General features: G+C 39.1%; 1 protein-coding gene across 7 annotated transcripts in view; it reads right to left on the bottom strand.

Moving 5' to 3' along the window:
- The window catches only part of slit1a (slit homolog 1a (Drosophila)), a 132,035-nt gene that overhangs the window by 11,493 nt on the left and 101,362 nt on the right, over positions 1 to 19,180 (bottom strand). For all 7 annotated transcript variants that reach the window (XM_077582292.1, XM_077582295.1, XM_077582296.1 and 4 more), the window contains 6 exons: positions 19,002 to 19,134; positions 14,855 to 14,923; positions 14,688 to 14,759; positions 14,528 to 14,599; positions 3,027 to 3,098; positions 541 to 704 (listed from right to left, as the gene is read on the bottom strand). In XM_077582292.1, the coding sequence (XP_077438418.1) occupies positions 541 to 704; positions 3,027 to 3,098; positions 14,528 to 14,599; positions 14,688 to 14,759; positions 14,855 to 14,923; positions 19,002 to 19,134 (582 nt within the window). The remainder of the gene's footprint in view (positions 1 to 540; positions 705 to 3,026; positions 3,099 to 14,527; positions 14,600 to 14,687; positions 14,760 to 14,854; positions 14,924 to 19,001; positions 19,135 to 19,180) is intronic.

Below are 19,180 nucleotides of genomic sequence, written 5' to 3'. Positions count from 1 at the left end.
TTTCAGGAAACAGGTACAGCCAGGTATACCTAATGTTCTGAGTGTACGTCAATCAACATAAACTATCGAAATAACTAAAATTAAAATTGAAATTTTTCGTTAATGACAAAATGCAATGGAGAGTGCGTTAAAAAAATACAACTAATTGAAACTACTTTTTTTTTTTTATTTAACTAAGTAACACTATAATTATAGCGAAAATGTCTTTTGTTTTTGTCTTTGTCAATTAAATTAAAATAGTTGTTCAGTTTAGTATACAGTATATTTACTTTGGTATTACTGTGATGCTGTGCAGAAGAAAAAGTGGAACAGTCACTTCTATAGTTTACTTTATAACACACTACTACTGACCTTTTATGATGTGCAAGCCACAAACACTCCATTAAAAACAACAACAACTAAGAATAAAACAAATAAAGACCCAACAAAAACTAAAATCAAATGAAAACTACCTGAATTAAAAAACAAAAGTCCAAACAAAATAAAAATAAGCATAATGGAAAATAACCCCTGTGTACATTTGACTTAAATTTATCTCACCCGTGCATTCAAACTTCTTTGCTGGCGTGGTGAGCAGGAGTTTGCCCTCCAGACCACGTGGACCAGCACAGCGGGCGATACCGGGCTCTTTGTAACCGGTCTTCACCCAGTCCGACAACCAGCGCAGGCGGCAGTCGCAGTACAGCGGGTTGGCGCCGATTGCTCTGAGAAAATACCAGTGGAAACAATCTCTCAACATCATCAAATCTTGTCATGACGAATACCGGAAGTGTCAGTAATTGGCCAATATATCCATATAACACTTGTGGACCGTCACTTTTAACAGACTATGCACACGCAGTTTTCTCTCCCCTGATGGTGTAGTGATTCACATATAGCTGACCTTTAGAGCAAGTATCGTACTGAGCCCACTGACGTTTGTCATTAACTTGCCAAATGATAGGTAAATCCCAGAGGAGGAAAGCAACAAAATATTTAATTGTGTGTTAGAAATGAGTACACTGCAAAAAGGACTGTAGAAATTTAAGAAAAAAATATAGTAAAAAGATTTTTTTTTTTTTTACTTCAAATAAGCAAAATTATCTGCCAACAGAACAAGAAATTTTAACTTAAATTTACCTGTAAGATTTTGAAAATTAAGAAAATAATACTAGGCCCATATCAACCACTGCGGTCTTGAAAATAGTATTTTCAGACTAAAAACAAGTTATGTCGACTTTTTTCAAGCTGTAATAAATAGAACTATTTTCTTAAAATACATGAGTTAGTTTTTTTTACGCTTGGATAACTTAGCCTGAATGTCAAGCAGGGAGGTAAAGGAGTTCCCATTTTCTTTGTCATGACCTAGCTAGGAATTGAACCCACAACCTTCAAGTCTGAAGGTAGGAACTCACAAAATGAACCATATTGCATCTTTTTACTAGATTATGCAAAATCTTAAAATAAGAAAATTTATGAAACCCCAGTTCAGGGCCTTTGATGTTGATTAGTTGTCATCTTAAAATGTGGGAAATGCTTGTTTCAATCCTCACAGTACTTAAAACTGGCTGTTAACACTCAATGCCACGACTGATTGATCAAATAAGATAATTAAGTAATAAGTATCTTAAAATAAGCACAACGATCTTGCCTGACAATTTCATTTAAGTAAAAATAAATTGGCAAATCAAACTAAGCAAATTAAGGTTAAACTTAAGAAATTATATCTTACTTAAGATTTTAGTTTTTGCAGTGTACTTTGTTTGCTCAGCACTTTTCAAAACAGCAGTTACTGACCAAAGTGCTCAATCTGGGTTTAAAAACAACAACAAAGTTAAACTCAGCTAAACTTGGTTTATTGCAGTCTGTGCTGGACTAAGTGACACTCTAGTTTGAGATTTTCAATTTGTGAGATTGTCAATGTTGGCATTTTCATTCAGTTTTACTCAGTATATTTTAAAAATGTTTATTGATTTATTTGTTTGTTTATTTATATACTTTTAAAATATCAAGAAAGTAATTGTAGAATATTTGACTATTTCCAGTTTTCCAATCCAGCTGTATTAGTGTAGTATCCTGCACGACCAGCAGGTGTCTCTCTAGTCCTTTTACAAAGATAAAGTACCCCAGAGCTGGGGCGTATTTAGTCATTTGTGGCCCCAAGCCAAATCCAGTCATGGTGGGGCCCTTAACATAATTTTACTGTTAAAATATTAACTAAAAAGTGCAATTTGAGAAACTGGTACTAGTCCTAAAAATGAAGCCAGCTCAACATTAATAGGGATGTTATTTCTTTAAAGATATTTTACTAATATGTTGTTACAAGACATTTGGGGGCCCCTGGAAATTTTGCGACTGCAGGCAACTACCTGTGTTTGCCAAATGTGAAGTCCGCCCCTGCATCAGAGTCAGTTCTGTGTGAAGTTTGAGTGCAAATATGACGACACAAAAGATTTGGCCAGAGTATTTATCCTTCATGCCGCACTGTCAACGTGTGACCACAAGACGCTCTTAAGCGCTTGCGTCACGGTGGAATGAATGCGGGCTTTGTCCTTACGCTCCCGAATCGATGCACTCCCATTACGGCGGCGCACAGGCTCGTCTTTCAGGCCGCGCCAATAGCTGACACCTGACATCCGCAAACACGGACGCCACTTGACCGCAAGCAAAGATCAATGGCCCCGCCCTCCGTTTTGCCACCACACCTCCCGGCTCGATAAATCTATTGATCAAGATTCAGGAATGACGTGTGCAAAAAAAGTGCAGACATAAACAAACACGCAGATCTGTTTGGACCATCTGAGCGAGTGTGTGTTTTGAAGATAGAATTGGGACAGTGGGGGGCTCTGTGTGAAGCTTAACCACAGAGCGGTTAATTAGAGTTAGGGGAGGGAGGTCGAACCCACCAAAGAGGACTACAAACTGGTCACTGTGTGCCACACTGCTGCCTGAAAGCATGTGTATGTAAGACTGCGTGTGTGCAGATGTTATTAGATAAGATGGTGAAGAGAGCGTGTGTGTGTGTGTGTGTGTGTGTGTTTGCTTACAAGTGGGAGAGAGCCGCCACGTCACCGAAGATGCCATCAGGAAGCTCGGAGATTTCGTTGCCATGGAGAGACCTTACAGGCAGAGGTGGGAGTAAGTTACAAGTTACAGTGGAAGACATCAAGCAATTCCAGTCAAGTCATCACTTGAGTTAAGTCAGTCATAAGTCAAGTCATGTGACTTATGATGATAAGATGGTGTTTCAATGAGCAAAACACAAAACGTATATTGACACTTCTGTAAAAGCTAAATCAACACCATCTGAGAGCATGAAATTAAATATATTGTATAACTGACAGCAGATGAATGAGATCAGTCAGCTCAATCAAGCAATGGTTGGACCCAGTTTTATCTTCTGCCGTTTTGTTTTTCATATCCAATCAGACCACTAGCGACGTTTTGACTACATTTTGCCAGGCAGTCACATGTAGACTCTCCAAAGCCCCACACAGAAACAAAGTTGTCAAAGTGGCTCATTTACATGAAGCATGGCTCATGCGCTATTATCTGTATCTGCCTAAAAATGTCCACATTTCAGCCTACAAAAACTTTACTTTGATTTTCAATGTAACCGCTGCCTGGTGTGCCAATTGTGCTGTTTTGCCTTAATTTATGTTATTTTACAAAGTTGTTGTTGTTTTTTTAAATAAAGACTTAACCTATTATTTTTTTAAGCTAGGTATATTGTTATTTATTTTAAAATTTTTGTCTTTTTTACGTTCTTGTTGTGGGAATGTATGTTATTGTGATTTTCATCCTCCACAATTTTTTGCCGTGAAACAACTCCCACATAATACTTTTGATTTACACCGTTCAAATTTCAACTTACTTGCTTCAAAAATTCATGCCTTCTGTGGTATTTATCGTCTGATTCCACATTACTTACAGTATTCACACAATTTAACGTTAAACATTAACTTTCCCCCACTTATTTTCAACGGGACTGATATTGATCTTTTTCTAAGTACCACCTCCATACATACAATTGACCATCATTAGCAGCTGTCAGATACTGCTCATTGGCGCATTTGGTAAATTGCCTTGTCCAGTAACCACGAAGTCGCTTCCTGGAAGGAATCCCACTTCCGACTGTACATTGCAAATATATCCATGGCAATTATGCTAAGCGATATGTATACCAACTGACTACTGTATCATAGTTCTACTTTTCCATCTAAATGAATGGTAGGTACTGCATGCCTAGGTGGTGCTATTGAGTGTTTGTGTGCGTGTGTGTGCATTTTTCCATTGGATATCATTAGTTCCACTTTTTCATCTAAATGAATGGAGGGTACTGCATGCCTAGAGGGCGCTATTGAGTGATATATATATATATATATATATATATATATATATATATATATATATATATATATATATAGCATTATTCCATTGGATATCATTTGTTCCACTTTTCCATCTAAATGAATTGAGGGTACTTTCCGATAGCACTTTTCCATATAAATTTTAACTTGCTTCTAAAACTCACGTCTCCAAGTGGACTTTTTATTCATTTATCATTCAACTACAATTACTAGTTTGTATTTGTAATCTTCACATAATCTATCTTTCAATTTACTCCACAAACATTCAGCTATTAGCATTCAGCTTTCAGCATTCCCACACAATTTCTGCAGAAATTGCACTTAGTCTAGTCATTTAAAAAAAAGTTATTTACCAGCTAATTAGTACATGTTTTTATTAAATGAGTAGTTACTAGTTACTCAAGTAGCGTATTGCTGCCACACCAGATAAAAGAAACAAAACAAGAGCCATATCACGTTTTTACATGATAATTTTCACACTTACATAAGTTTCATGTTTTAAGGTAATAATTATCATGTTAAAACGTGAAATTTATTATGTTAAAACGTGATATAGGTCTTGTTTGTTTGTTTTTTCCTGGTGTGGCAGCAATACACTTCCGTACTCAAGTAATTATTTGGACTGCTTTTTCCTTTAAGTCCCATTATTCTTAAAGTAATACTTTACTAATTTTGAAATTTCCAGCAGTAAATTATTTTTTTGTCTATCTTTAAATTGATAATGCCATTTTTTTTCATGTACAATTAACACCTTTAAAAACACATTTTTTATTCTTTTGAAATGACTGAAAATTACATCACTTGTTGAGGGTCAGGTAACAACCAATACTTACGTAAGTTGCTTACGTGCTTATGGAAGTTGAGCCGTGATTGGTTGTTAGATAAGTTAAGAAGGGTGTCTGGTAGCAAAAAGTACATTCATACGTCAAACACAAAATTAGCACATAAAAAGACACATGGCTTAAGAACAACAACAACAAAAAAAGCCTGAGCCCATCACGTGATGTCATTTTCAGTCAACAGCAACTGGCAAAATGTCTTTTTAAGGTTTGAATTATACATGAAAAAATATTGTTGATGTTTTCAAATTCATGATAGATGAAATATTAACATTTTACTCCTCAAAATTGTAAAATTAGTAAAGAGCTCTTAAAGGAACATGAATCTTACTTGAGTAAAATATTTGTCTATTGCAGCCACCTCCTGCCATCTCTATTGTAGGAAAATGAATCGTACGTTTCTCCTGTAAAAAATGTCTCATCTTCCCCCTTAAGAACTGAACACTTCCTTCCCACCCACAATGCTGCGGGTAATACCAGTCAGGGCAAAGCAACTGGCACAGCCACACTAAACACAATGAAAGTGTCTTGAGACATTTTAATGGCCTGAATGTGGAGGCGGATGCTTATGAGCGAGTGGCCAGCAAGTGGTGGCCGCGTGTGCCAGCCAGCCAGCTAGCAGTGTGCCAGCCTGGCAGAGCGCTCATGGGAGCCAGGGAGTCTCCGGGTAGCAACCTGATCCGCTCTCGTAATGACATCCTCTCTTTGTTTAGTGTGCAGCTGTGCATCATGAAATCACATAATTTTCATGCCGGCTAGATCAGGATAAAAAAAAATAAAAAATTTACATTATGTTGCATGTACCTGCACTCCTGTAATGAGTCTTAATTTTTGACGTAAAGCCTAACCCAGCAAGTCATTTCTATATTTTGGATTAATGTCACTTTCCAGCATATGGGCTCCACCCGGGTTCTGTCTTGCCCCCCCGCCCCCCATGATCCCCCACACCAAATACTCAGCAGGCCAATTAGCATCTTCTTAATAGGCAGCTCAAAACCACAAACTTCATACACACACGTGGAATCTCACTCGGAGCAAAACCGCACAGAGCCCGTGCCAGGTTCGAGCCCAGTGTTGCGTTTGAAGCGTTAATGATGCTTCTCGTCTTTACTGCAGCGTAAAGCCAGAGGTGCAGCTTGGTAAAGGCGTCGGCACCTCAGGGTGTGCGACTATCCCGCTCTCACGCCTTTGACGCTTTGTGTGAAGCTCCAAACTTTGAACTTGGGGCTTAAAGTCGGAACTCATTAATTGGAGCTCATTGTTGCTTTAGTTTTGAGGCCACATAGAGTAAAGGAACCAAATGTGAGAGTAAGAGTAAAGACGGTTTTGGCCGTTTGTCCACACGATGGCGCAGTTTCGGAGCTTGAAACCGATCACTTTTGGAACCGGTGGAAAGATTTCAAAACGCGCCTCGTACGCGTCCGTCTGGACACCATACTGTATGCAGGATACTCCTCCAGTGATGACGACGCAGTTGCAGATTGATGACGTATGCGTCAATTCTCGCCCAGCCTCCTTAGCTTGCTTATGCTTTTGCAGCAAAATTATTTTGCTTCTTTATTCCCACGTTCAACAAGCGGTGTTGTACTCGAATCACCTGCCGTTGTCACTTCTCCTATGTTCCTCTGTTTCATGTTGTTTCGATACATGCAAAGCCATGTTTGTTCTGTAGATTGCAATAAAGTTAGAAAAAAAAGTGTTTGTCTTCTTCGCTGATTCTTCTTCTCCTACGCTTTCCGTTAACTCCCTGTGGCTGTGCTACAGCGACACTCCAGACTTGACATATACATTACAGCCGTTAAACGTCCTCAGCGTCTTCTTTTGGACACACGCAAGTCTTGAAATGCTTCTGTGTATACGAGATTTGTTTGAGGAACGAAGCTAACTTTGCTTCCGTCTGGATGGAGCCTCAGATTAATTCACAGCTGGTACGGCCCACGATATTTCAATTGACCAATCAGTGCAAGGGAGAGTGGCCTGATTGGGAATTGGTTTCAGGAGTGCCACCAGCTGCACTGGTAAACCACAACATTTTAAAAGGGTGGCTGTGACTTGCTTGCAATTAGTAGTCAGGTTTCCATCCCAATGTTTCGAAATTTTTATGCGATTTTTGTGAAAATGCGCAAACTGGACATGCGATTTGCCCGTTTCCATCCGCTCTTCTTTTGCAAATATGCGCCGCGAGATGACGTAGTGACGGAACTTTGGGACAATGGGCAGTTGGGAATGTTGGTTTTGACGGATCGAACGGAAGTAGTTTGTCTAGTTGGCTTCCTTCCCGCATGTAAGTAAAGTGTGTCGTTACATTGAGAGCTGATGTAAATAAAATTGCATTCATGTTTTTTTTCTTTAATTAATTATAAAAAGAATCGTGTTTCTTCGTCTCCCCAAACATATCTTACTTTATCATCCGCCATTTTTTGTGACTACTAACGTGCGTGTGACGTAGTATCGGTCAAAACGTCTTGTAGTCACTCATTCGCAAAACCTGTTTCCATTGCCAAAATGCGCATTTTCCTTTTTTCGATACGCTTCAGAAAACCAAGCGTAAAAACATTTTTTTGGTGAATTTTGGACCTTTTTTTCGAATTTCTGGCGTTTCCACTTAGTTTCTTTTTCGCAATTCTTGAAAATTCGAATAAAAATAGGTGGATGAGAACCCACCCATTCCCTCAACAGGCCAAAAACCCAAATTTTACTTTTAGGTCAGCATCCAAATACTAAAATACCTTTTGAAAAAATATGTAAATGTAGATGTATCTACAGGACAAGCATGTGTGTGTGTGGCTTTCATTGGTGGGGGTGGGGGTGGGGTGTTGGGGTCGGCGGCAAGGTGGGGTTCACATGGCGTCGCCCAAGCAGTCTCGTGGAAGCGGGTCTGGCGTGAGTGAATAAGAGCAGAAATAACGGATGGCGCTTCATTAGGGATCAAAGCGGCGCTTGCAAGGCAAGCGAGGCGACATCAAGCTAATGACGGCCGAGATTCTCTCGTCGGGCGCTAAAAGGCCTCTCAGGCTTTGTGTGAAGTAATGATCCTACTGTAAAAAGCTTTAATGTCACTAGTATTTTTTTTTTTTAAAGTGCGCCTGCTACAAGCACATATGGGAGGCCAATGCGTCTACACCAGGGTGGCCAATCTAATACATTTACATTTAATATATATTTTTTAAAAATTTCAACTGGTGAATGTTGATCAGTCCACACGTGTGGGTGTTATTTTTACAAATTATTTACCAATCTTAAGTCTTGAAAATGGCTTGCTCTCTTTATTGATGTAATGTTAATGGTTGAACTAACATGAGTAAGTGAGTGTTTTTCAGGTGCAAGATTTTGGCCCGACACCAACAATATATTAACTCATTCACTGCCATTGACGGTTATAGACGTAAAAAATTCATATGAAATATTTCTATTAGTTTAAAAAAAAAATCCACTTTTGTCAACAAGAGTATGAAAACCTAGATTTTTTTATTCTACATTTAGAACAGATATAAAAAATTTGGACTAATCGCGAGTTAACTTGTAAATTCATGCAATTAACTCTTTGACTGCCAGACGTTTTCAGAAAAGGTATGCCGTGGGTGCCAGCCGATTTAAGCATTTTGACTGATCTTCCAGAAAATTATGTGTTTGGACTATGGAAACACACACACTACCAAATGAAAGATTGGACTCTCATCTTTCATCAGAAAAAAAAAATTGTTTCTACCTTATTCCATTTTTCAGTAATCAACAATAGAAAATGGTTAGTTTCACCTCTGTTTTGAAACAAACGTCTTTTAACGTCTTTGGCACTCCTCCATAGGATTTTACCAAACGTTATTTAATGTTTTTGGCAGTCAAAGAGTTAATTACGATTTTAATCACCCAACACTCATAATTTTTAATTGTAATTAATCGCATGACTTCAATAGTTAACTCACGATTAATCATAAATTTGATATCTGTTCTAAATGTACAATTTTAAAAAAATATCATTTTTCATACTCTTGTTAACAATAGTGGAAAAAATGTAAACGAATAGAAATAGTTCAAATGAATTTTTGACGTCAAAAGCCGTCAATGGCAGTGAATGAGTTAAGAATAATCCCCCCTCCACTGCAGGCTCCAGTTTTGTGATCCGGTTATTGTGGATTTTTTAGGGGGGTAGATGTACTGTACTGTAGTTCAGCACAGCTGATGTCAAAAATTATTGAATGTCCTCAGTAATCCTGCTTTTTACACCTACAGAAAGTGACAGCGATACAATTGTTTTATTATGTAAATCTTTGACCATGGTTATTGATATACATAGTGAGATGATACGTTACGTTATTTAGTTTGGAGAAACATTTACCAAAAACACAGAGGGATAGGTACACTGTGCAATATTTTTGCTATCCATTGCTTTTGATCACTCAATACATTATATGTGTTTCAATGTGTTTGTATTATTCTAAAAGTATTTTTAAAAACCTTGTAAATGCTACAAAAACATGCCTTTCAATATGGAATTTCTACAGTGAGGAAAATAAGTATTTCACCCCCTGGTGATTTTGTGAGTTTGACCCTTTACAAAGAAAGGAACGGTCTATAATTTTCATGGTAGGTTCATCTTAACAGTGAGAGACAGAATATTAAAAAAAATCCCAGGAAATCACATTATATTAATTTTAAACATTTATTTGACTTTTATTGAGGAAAATAAGTATTTCACCCCCTAGCAAAACATGACTCAGTACTTGGTGGAGAAACCCTTGTTGGCAAGCACAGCGGTCAGACGTTTCTTGTAGCTGGTCACCAAGTTTGCGCAGATCCCAGGAGGGATTGTGGCCCACTCCTCTTTGCAGATCCTCTCCAAATCCTGAAGATTTCGAGGCTGTTGCTTGGCAACTCGAAGCTTCAGCTCCCTCCACAAGTTCTCTATAGGATTAAGGTCTGGAGACTGACTAGGCCACTCCATAACCTTAATGTGCTTCTTCTTGAGCCACTCCTTTGTTGCCTTTGCTGTATGTTTTGGGTCATTGTCATGCTGAAACACCCATCCACGACCCATTTTCAATATCCTGGCTGAGGGAAGGAGGTTCTCACCCAAGATTTCCCGGTACATGGCCCCATTCATCCTCCCCTCGATCCGGTGAAGTCGTCCTGTACCCTTAGCAGAGAAACAGCCCCAAAACATAATGTTTCCACCACCATGCTTGACGGTGGGGATGGTGTTCTTGGGGTCAAAGTCAGCTTTTTTCGCCCTCCAAACACGGCGAGTCGAGTTGATGCCAAAGAGCTTGATTTTAGTCTCATCTGACCACAGCACTTTCTCCCAAGCCTCCTCTGAATCATCCAGGTGCTCATTGGCAAACTTCAGACGGGCCTGTACATGTGCCTTCTTGAGCAGGGGGACCTTGCGGGCACTACAGGATTTCAATCCATTACGGCGTAGTGTGTTACCAATGGTCATCTTGGTGACTGTGGTCCCAGCTGCCTTGATATCATCAACAAGCTCCTGCCGTGTAGTTCTGGGTTGTTTCCTCACCTTTCTCATGATCCGGTTCACTCCACCAGGTGAGATCTTGCGTGGAGCACCAGACCGAGGGAGATTGATGGTCAATTGGTGTCTTCCATTTTCTAACTATCGCACCAACAGTTGACTCCTTTTCACCCAGCTGCTTGCTAATGGTCTTGTAGCCCATTCCAGCCTTGTGCAGGTCTACAATCTTGTCCCTGACGTCCTTAGACAGCTCTTTGGTCTTGCCCATTGTGGAGAGGTTGGAATCTGATGCATTGATTGATTCTGTGAACAGGTGTGTTTTTAAACAGGTAACGGGAACTTAATTAGGAATACCAATTAAGTAAGAGGACTAATGTGTGTGCCTCCTGGTCACATGACCGGTCTGTGGGAGCCAGAATTCTTGCTGGTCGGTAGGGGGTGAAATACTTATTTTCCTCAATAAAAGACAAATAAATGTTTAAAATTAATATAATGTGATTTCCTGGGATTTTTTTTAATATTCTGTCTCTCACTGTTAAGATGAACCTACCATGAAAATTATAGACCGTTCCTTTCTTTGTAAAGGGTCAAACTCACAAAATCACCAGGGGGTGAAATACTTATTTTCCTCACTGTATATCACAAATTTCATTTATTGCGGGGGTGGTCTGGAATGTAGCTCATGTTATGGAGGGGGCTTACTGTAATTTCGGTTCAATAAATCTTTACCTTCATTTATGGATTAGTTTTAAGGCATTAAAGAAATAAAAGTGCAGATTGTTCAAAGTAGTCTTAGGAGCCTTTGTTTTTTTCTGTATGCAGCACTCAGAGAGAAAAAAGTTTGGACACCTCTGGTCGACACACACGCGCACACACACACACGCACACACGCGTGAGTCTCCACTGTGTCTGGCCAGTGAGCGAGGCGGAAGATTTGAGTTGGAAGGCGAGGCCTCGGGTCCAAATCTCGCTTGGGTTTCATCATCTAAGTGTCGCATACGTTTATCTCCAACATCTCAGTTACTGAGCAGATAAATTCCTCCCCATTCGGAGCCCACGGTCAGCGAGAAGCCACAATCAAAGGCTCGTCAAAGCCATTACGGTTGGCGCGGGTCAACATTCTCAGGTAATCAGTGTCACGGTGATTGTGCGCAGCGCCCCCGGCGAGGTGTGGGCTGCGGATGCCGAATACCGAGGTTGCCACTTACACGCGGAAAATGGGGCAGAGGTTGTGTTTGTGTGTGTGTATTCATAAGCTGTCATAACTGTTTAGACATCCCGCTCCTCTGGAGTTTATCAAAGATTCTCAACATCTGCTGGCCTCCTCTCCCTCTCTTGTCAGATATTCTTTTTAATCACTCATTTAGGCTGATTGCAGAACTTCTCAAAATAACTTGCTTGGCCTATTTTGCACGTTAAAAAAAGTTAGCTTTTTCTTCTTGTCTTACTGTACTCAGTTTCCTTGTTACTGGTGAAGTATATTGGAGTGCCTAAAGTGGATTAAATGCAAATTATTTGTAATGCATAAAACTGTCCGTCAATAAATACATTCATTTGGAATACAGTCGTGATCAAAAGTTAACATACACTTGTAAAGAACGTAATGTCATGGCTCTCCTGAACTTCCAGTTATTTCTACAACTCTGACTTTTCTCTTATAGAGTAATTGGAACGGACACTTTCTAGTCACAAAAAAGATTCATGAATTTCTGTTCTTTTATGACTTTATCTGGGTTTAACACAAAAAGTGAGCAAATCTGCTGGGTCAAAAATATACATACATCTATTAGCAATTTTGGTGACTTAGAAAGTTTGTCAATGAAATGAGCTTCATACCATTGACTCTTAACTTCTTGTGTGTGATTTTGAGTGCCTGTGACTTCTCTGAGGCCATTGTAATAGTGCTCATTGGATACCAATGCCCACAACGCTACATTCAAAGGAGCTCAACGGTGTCAAAACAGATCTAAAACGCAAATCATTGACTTGAACAAGTGAGGAAAGTTGCTTGGAGCCATTTCAAAGCAGCTGCAGGTCCCAGGACCAACAGTGCAAGCAATTGTTCGCAAGTATAAAGTGCATGGCACTGTTTATCACTGCCATGATCAGGAAGGAAATGCAAGTTATCACCTGTTGCTGAGAGAAAATTGGTCAGGAGGGTGAAGAGAACCGAGAACCACCAAAAGCAGATTTGCCAAAAATTAGAAGGTGCTGGAATTCAGCTGCCACTGTCCACAATCAAGTGTGTTTTTGCATCGCCATGGACTGGGAGGCTGCCGTGCAAAAAGGAAGCTCTTGCTCCAAAAGTGGCACCTTAAGGCTCCACTGAAGTTTGCTGCTGACCATAAGGACAACGATAAGACCTTCTGGATGAAAGTTCTGTAGCCAGACACAACAAAAATGGAGCTGTTTGGCCACAATGCCCAACAATAAGTTTGGAGGAGAAAAGGTGAGGCCTTAACCCCAACAACACCACGCCTACCGTCAAGCACGGCGGCTGTAGTATTATGCTGTGGAGCTGTTTTGCTGCCCATAGAACTGGTGCTTTACACAGAGTAAATGGGAGAATGAAGAAGGAGGATTAACTTTCTTTTTTTTCAGCACCTCCAAGTTTGTGTTTTGGGCACTGTTTGGTGTTCCAACAGCACAATGACCCAAACACACATTAAAAGTGGTAATGGCATGGCTAAATCAAGCTAGAATTAAAGTTTGGCCTTCCCAAAGTCCTGACTTATTAAACCCCATTGAAAACATGTGGATAATACTAAAGAAAGTCCGTGTCAGCAAGCCAACAAATTTAACTGAACTGCACCAATTCTGTCAAGAGTGGTCAAAGATTCAACTTGACCAAAATCTTGTGGATGGCTACCAAAAGCGCCTTGCCAAGAGACATGCAACCAAAAATTTGTGTTAATTAATTAAAAGTATCCGTTCCAATTACTCTATCAGAGAAAAATCATAGTTGTAGAAATACCTGGAAGCTCGGGAGCGCCATGACATTATGTTCTTTACAAATGTATGTCAACTTTTGATCACGACTGTATATATTCACAATCACGTCATTGAACTGACCCCAAGCTGCAAATCAGGTGAGTGAACTATTATGCTGTCAGTCACTTTATAAAACTAATTCTAAGAATTATATTACATTTTTGTTGCAGTAACCCTTTAACAAAGCATACAAATAAATAAGGAATTTATCTTTCTTCAGGGAAGTGGAAACAAAAATCAATAGTGTTGTAATTTGTAAAGTTGCAATGTTAATTTTTGGTACTGAGTAAAAAAAAACTGCATTAAGCAGGCCAAAACCGGAGGAAAATATTATATGCCTCTGGACATTGGATTCATAGATTTTTGTTTTGGGGTATTATGGCTAAATAACTCCTTTTGTCTAAATGAAAGTCCTCAACTCGCTTCAATATAGTTTCTTGACAAAAAGATGCTGCCAAAGATTTAATTTCATTGCTTTGACCTCTACACAAAAACGGGAAATTAGTGAGTTTTCACTAAAGTACATTTGTGTGCTTAACTTAAATAAATTTGCAGTTGTTTTAGAAACGTTGTTTACTAATATTCATCGAGGTACATTTACAAACTTTTATTTGCAGTACATTTGAATTAAATCATCATTTAAGCATTTCCTCCCTCATATTCATATGCATAATGTTAAAGTGTGTTACTTAGAATAATATTAAATATATACTTTTAGGACTAAAACTTCTACCTTGTTTTTGATAAACACTCGGGCCTTGATGTGTTTCATTGTTGGTAATTATGGTGGTACTTAATGAGCTAAGTATTTATTTTCAGGCGGAAGTTGGTGTAAAAAGTTTGTGAAGTACTGAAATAAAGCACAACATTTTGGAACTTACAGTAGCCGAAGAGAGTGCAGTCCACTGAAGGCCATTTTGGGAATACAGCGCAAGGAGTTGTAGCTCAAAATTCTGCGACATGAAAAAAAAAAGACATCCCTGCATCAATTTGTCTGATTCGAGAGAATAGACGGCAAGTTTGAGGCCCGTTGGCACTCACAGGGTGGTGAGCTGGCTCATGTTGGCGAAAGATGAGTTGGTCAGAGAGTTGATCTTGTTGTTGCTCAGATCTCTAAAAAAAGAAAAAAAAAAAGAAAAAAGAGAGAATCGATCAGGTTTAGTTCATGTTATTATTTACTGAGATCAGACAAAGGAGTGAGAACTTACACCAACTGAAGGAACTTAAAGGAGGACAACTCCTTTGGTAGCACGCTGAACTGGTTTCCATCCAGATACCTGGAGGAAAAAAGACATTCATTCCAACGTCTGTACAGTGCATAATTTAATGCTGCATGTACTAAAGAGAGAAATAATCATGTCTGTAGTTTACTATCACTATTATTCCTTGGCGGTCAAAGCTATATTTCCATCAAGATGTGAAGAAATATGTTGCTTTTGTTGGAACGGCCAAGTCAGTGCAGCTGCTAGAGAGTGGGAGTCTCTCCGCGAGAGGGATTATAAGTTATAAGAAAAGCGTTGCATCAAGGCTTACAATGTGTCGAGTTGTTGTTTACGCTTTTCTGAAGGGAGTCGATCCAAGCATGCAAACGCGCAAAAACTGTTGCCTTCGTGAGAATTTTCTGTGAAATTCCTCATTGCTAAAGTTGAACGTCTTCATTCATTTCGCTGCAAACAACAAGCCCAACTTTGTATTCAAGACCATTAACTTTAACCCAACTAGTTGAGCACACATTTTTCAAGAAGATCATTTCAAGCATGTTACTTTTGACCAGTCTCTGTGAGTGAAAACTACGCAGACGTGGAACTGCCAATGTGTTTTACATTTGACCATATTTGCGACGTATTTAAATACGCTCGAACGTACTGACAGCAAATATGTTCGAACATACTAGCAAATTGTAGGCTAAATGCTACAAACATAGCACATTTTCCCAGAATGCCTTGTGCATGCGCAAGCAAAAACATTTTTGGGGGCCACATTATACCAACAAGTTCAAAAAATCATTGTTTATTCGTAATTTTTATGATTCATAATTATGTCTGCAGTGCATGATTTCGGTTAAGGTATAATGCATTTGGGGAAAATATGCCATGTTTGTAGCATTTAGTCTATAAGAACGTTGGAACGTACTCGCAAGTTATGTCCAATCGTATTTGCAAGTATGTTCAAATGTACTTGCGAGTATGTTTGAACATATTAACATAACGTACAGGTCAAAAATGTTTACTGAACATTGGCAGTTCCACGCTGCCCTGGAAAATGACTTAATGGGCCAAAACGCCTTTTGGTTAAATGTCAGTGTTTCCCAATCTAGCTGGGAATCAAATTGGAGAAGTGCAGGAATGAATGCAGAGTTAATCTAACACTAGGTGATCAACTCTGACATAACATACTCTTTACACCTTGTAACTCGGAAAACGGTTAAAATTACACTTTGGCAGACACTCAAAAATTCAACCGTGTAATTTTTATACTCCAATTTTTGCTGTGTACAGACAAATGATACATTTTAGAACAACACTAGAGAGCAGGAGTGTCCAAACTACGGCCCCCGACATCCATTTTTCAGTGGCACACATTTGACAGTATTTAAAAAAAAATAATATTTGGAGATGGTCAAAATAAGGGAGGGTGTCGAAAAAATAGGTGTCACTTTTACAAATAAATTGGTTTAAATGTATATATTTGTATTTTTTTTGCATTTTTCTAGAAATGCAAAAACACAAATACGTAATTCTTTATGCCTAAACACAATTTCTCTGCATAACATTACGTGGCCCTTGTGTTCTTCTGATTTTCTTGTATGTGGCCCTCAAATGAAAAGGTTTGGACAACCCTGTTATAGAGAAAGACATAAACATCAATTCCTGTGTGTGTGTGTGTGTGTTCTCTTGCAGCCCACCACGGTTGTCATCATGCCTGCGAGCAAGCAGACGCTGCCAAAGCAAAGTGCTAGCAGAGGGCTGCCACCCTGACAAATGGCCTGAGAGGAGCTGCGGGGCCTTTCGTCTGCTTTTGTTGACTGTATTCAAGAGTTGGGGGCTGAAGAGGGGGTGAACTGGTTAGTTAGGGGCTTTGGACTGCGAGGTAATGATAGGTAATGATGGTGCTCGGGACACTTTGGATAATGACGGTGTTGCGAGCGCTCCAGATGACTACATGAAAGGCCAGAACAGAGAGGCCCACCTGGTCACACCTGCTGGGACAATGACAGGCCTCTTGGCTTGCACTGTGTCTGTGTGTGTGTGTGAGCGCGCGAACCACTCACAGCAGTATTGGAAAGTTCCATTCCCTCCCCTTTCCATTGAAAAGTGCTCATTAAAATGTCCTCTTGCTCCCCTATGCTCCCGTAGACAGGCTTTTGGCCCTGACACAAGTATGCGCACACACACCATCACACGTACACACACAGATCCTTGGCCACAAGTCAGAGAGTGACATCAGTGCGAGGCCCGAGGGCTGCAGGGAAGCACAAGAAGAATGTCTGCGAGAACAACTGCAGGGCTTCTTGGCCACTTTTCCTCCAAGCTCTCGTCTCCAAAATGATGAGATGCGTTTTCTTTGCCTCAATCCCCTGTCACGCATTATTACGTGTGCTACATGCGCAAGTGCTGGGGAAGACCATTGAAATAAAATCAGGATTTTGGTTTCATCTCTATCCATTGGGGCATTTTCTTTAGGGCATGTTCTTACAGTTGATTGATGGATAGTCAGTCACAGGGCTTGTATAGCCTATTGTCAATTTTGAGTCTTTATTGAACCTAACATGCATGTTTTATTGGAATGTGTTTGTCAGTAGTAATGCCGGTAGCACGTTACTAAGTAAATATGCCCTATACTCACTCACGTGTACATACCAATAAAGGAAATAGAGACGTTTGTGTTTACAAGCTGGAAATTAAGTCCCTATGTTGAGTTTGTGACAGCTAAAGATGAAAATATGAAGGTTGGTTGTACACTCTGTACTGTAGGCAAAGTGTTATCTGGCTTAAAAAATAACATAAAATAAAAGAGAGATTATAGTTTTGTTTAAAAAAAAAATAGACCTTTTACATTTAGTAAACCCTAGAAAGAATGTTATTTTTTTTAGAAATATAAAAATAATTATTTATGTCAAGTCAAAAAGGCTGTCTTTACTTTAAATAAAAACTTTATTACTTCCAATAAAGTATTGGCAAAACATTTATTTCTAAATTCCGCAGTGTTGTCATTGTCTGCTGAAAGTAACTAATAAAGTAACTTGTAATCTTACTCTTACTTTTCAAATCAAGCAATAAGTAAAGTAACTAAAACAAATTTAGTTAGTTAAAGTAACTAAGTTACATTTAAAATCCAATAATCAGTAAAGTAACTAAGTTACTTTTAAAAAGAAGTAATCAGTAAAATAATTAATTAAAATAAAAAACAAGTTGATTATTTAAAGTAACTAAGTTACTTTTAAAATCAAGTAATCCGTAAAGTAATTAATTTAAAATTAAAGTAACTAAGTTAAAATGAGTTAAAGTAACTAAGTTACTTTTAAAATCAAGTAATCAGTAAGGCAACTAAGTGACTTTTTTCAAGGTAACTGTGGTGTGAATGTGAGTGTGAATGATCTCGGATGTGCCCTCAAATGACTGGCAACCAGTCAAGGGTGTACCCCGCCTGTTGCTTAAAATCAGCTAGGAGAGGCTCCAGTTCATCCGTGAGCCCAACAAGGACACGTGCTCTAGAAAACGGTCAAATGGCTGCGTGGAAGCTGCGAAAATGTTGAACATCTTGACATTCCCAACCATTTGTCACAATTAGGGGTGTTAGAAAAAAATAGATTCGGCAATATATCGCGATATTACAGCGCGCAATTCTTGAATCGATTAGATATGCGGCCAAATCGATTTTTAAACATCAATTTTTTATGGGAATATTCAACAAAACGTCTTACTTGGGTTAGGATTTACACATTAAGCATGGAAGAATGCTATATTAATGGAACATTAAGCCTTAGTATTTGATTTTAGTGCTGTTCAGACATGAAACAGACTGCAACCTGTTTGGTAAATGCAGTGGCTCAGTTATAAGCCTGAATTTTCAGATAAATAAATACATTTTCATACAAATCTTACAGTGTACATGTCCAAATTTACTGATTAGTATTTTCTAAATTTGAGTTAAAAAATCGCAATAATCAATTTATAGATTCGTATCGGGATTAATCGTTATCAAATCGAATTGTGACCTATGAATCGTGACACGAATCGAATCGCCAGGTACTAGGCAATTCACACCCCTGGTCACAATACGTTTGTCTTTATTAGCTTCCTCCTCAGTCAAAGCCACACAACTGATACGATGGAAAGTTGCCAAGGCACTTACAGTTCGGTCACATTTCTTGGGATTCCTTTGGGCAGTGTGTGAAGATGCTTGTTACTGCAGCGTACCACCGTCTCCAGGCAAGTGCACTCGCTGGGGCACTGAGGTCTGGGCACACAGCTTGACTCCTCGTGGCCTGAGGAAAGAGAGGAAATTGGGGGAGTAGTTACACATAGAGAAAG

This window comes from Vanacampus margaritifer, chromosome 12 (genome assembly GCF_051991255.1).
Source record: "Vanacampus margaritifer isolate UIUO_Vmar chromosome 12, RoL_Vmar_1.0, whole genome shotgun sequence".
NCBI classification, from domain to species: Eukaryota; Metazoa; Chordata; class Actinopteri; order Syngnathiformes; family Syngnathidae; genus Vanacampus; species Vanacampus margaritifer.
Note: the sequence above shows the minus strand (reverse complement) of the source record. Positions and strands in the feature narration are given on the sequence as shown.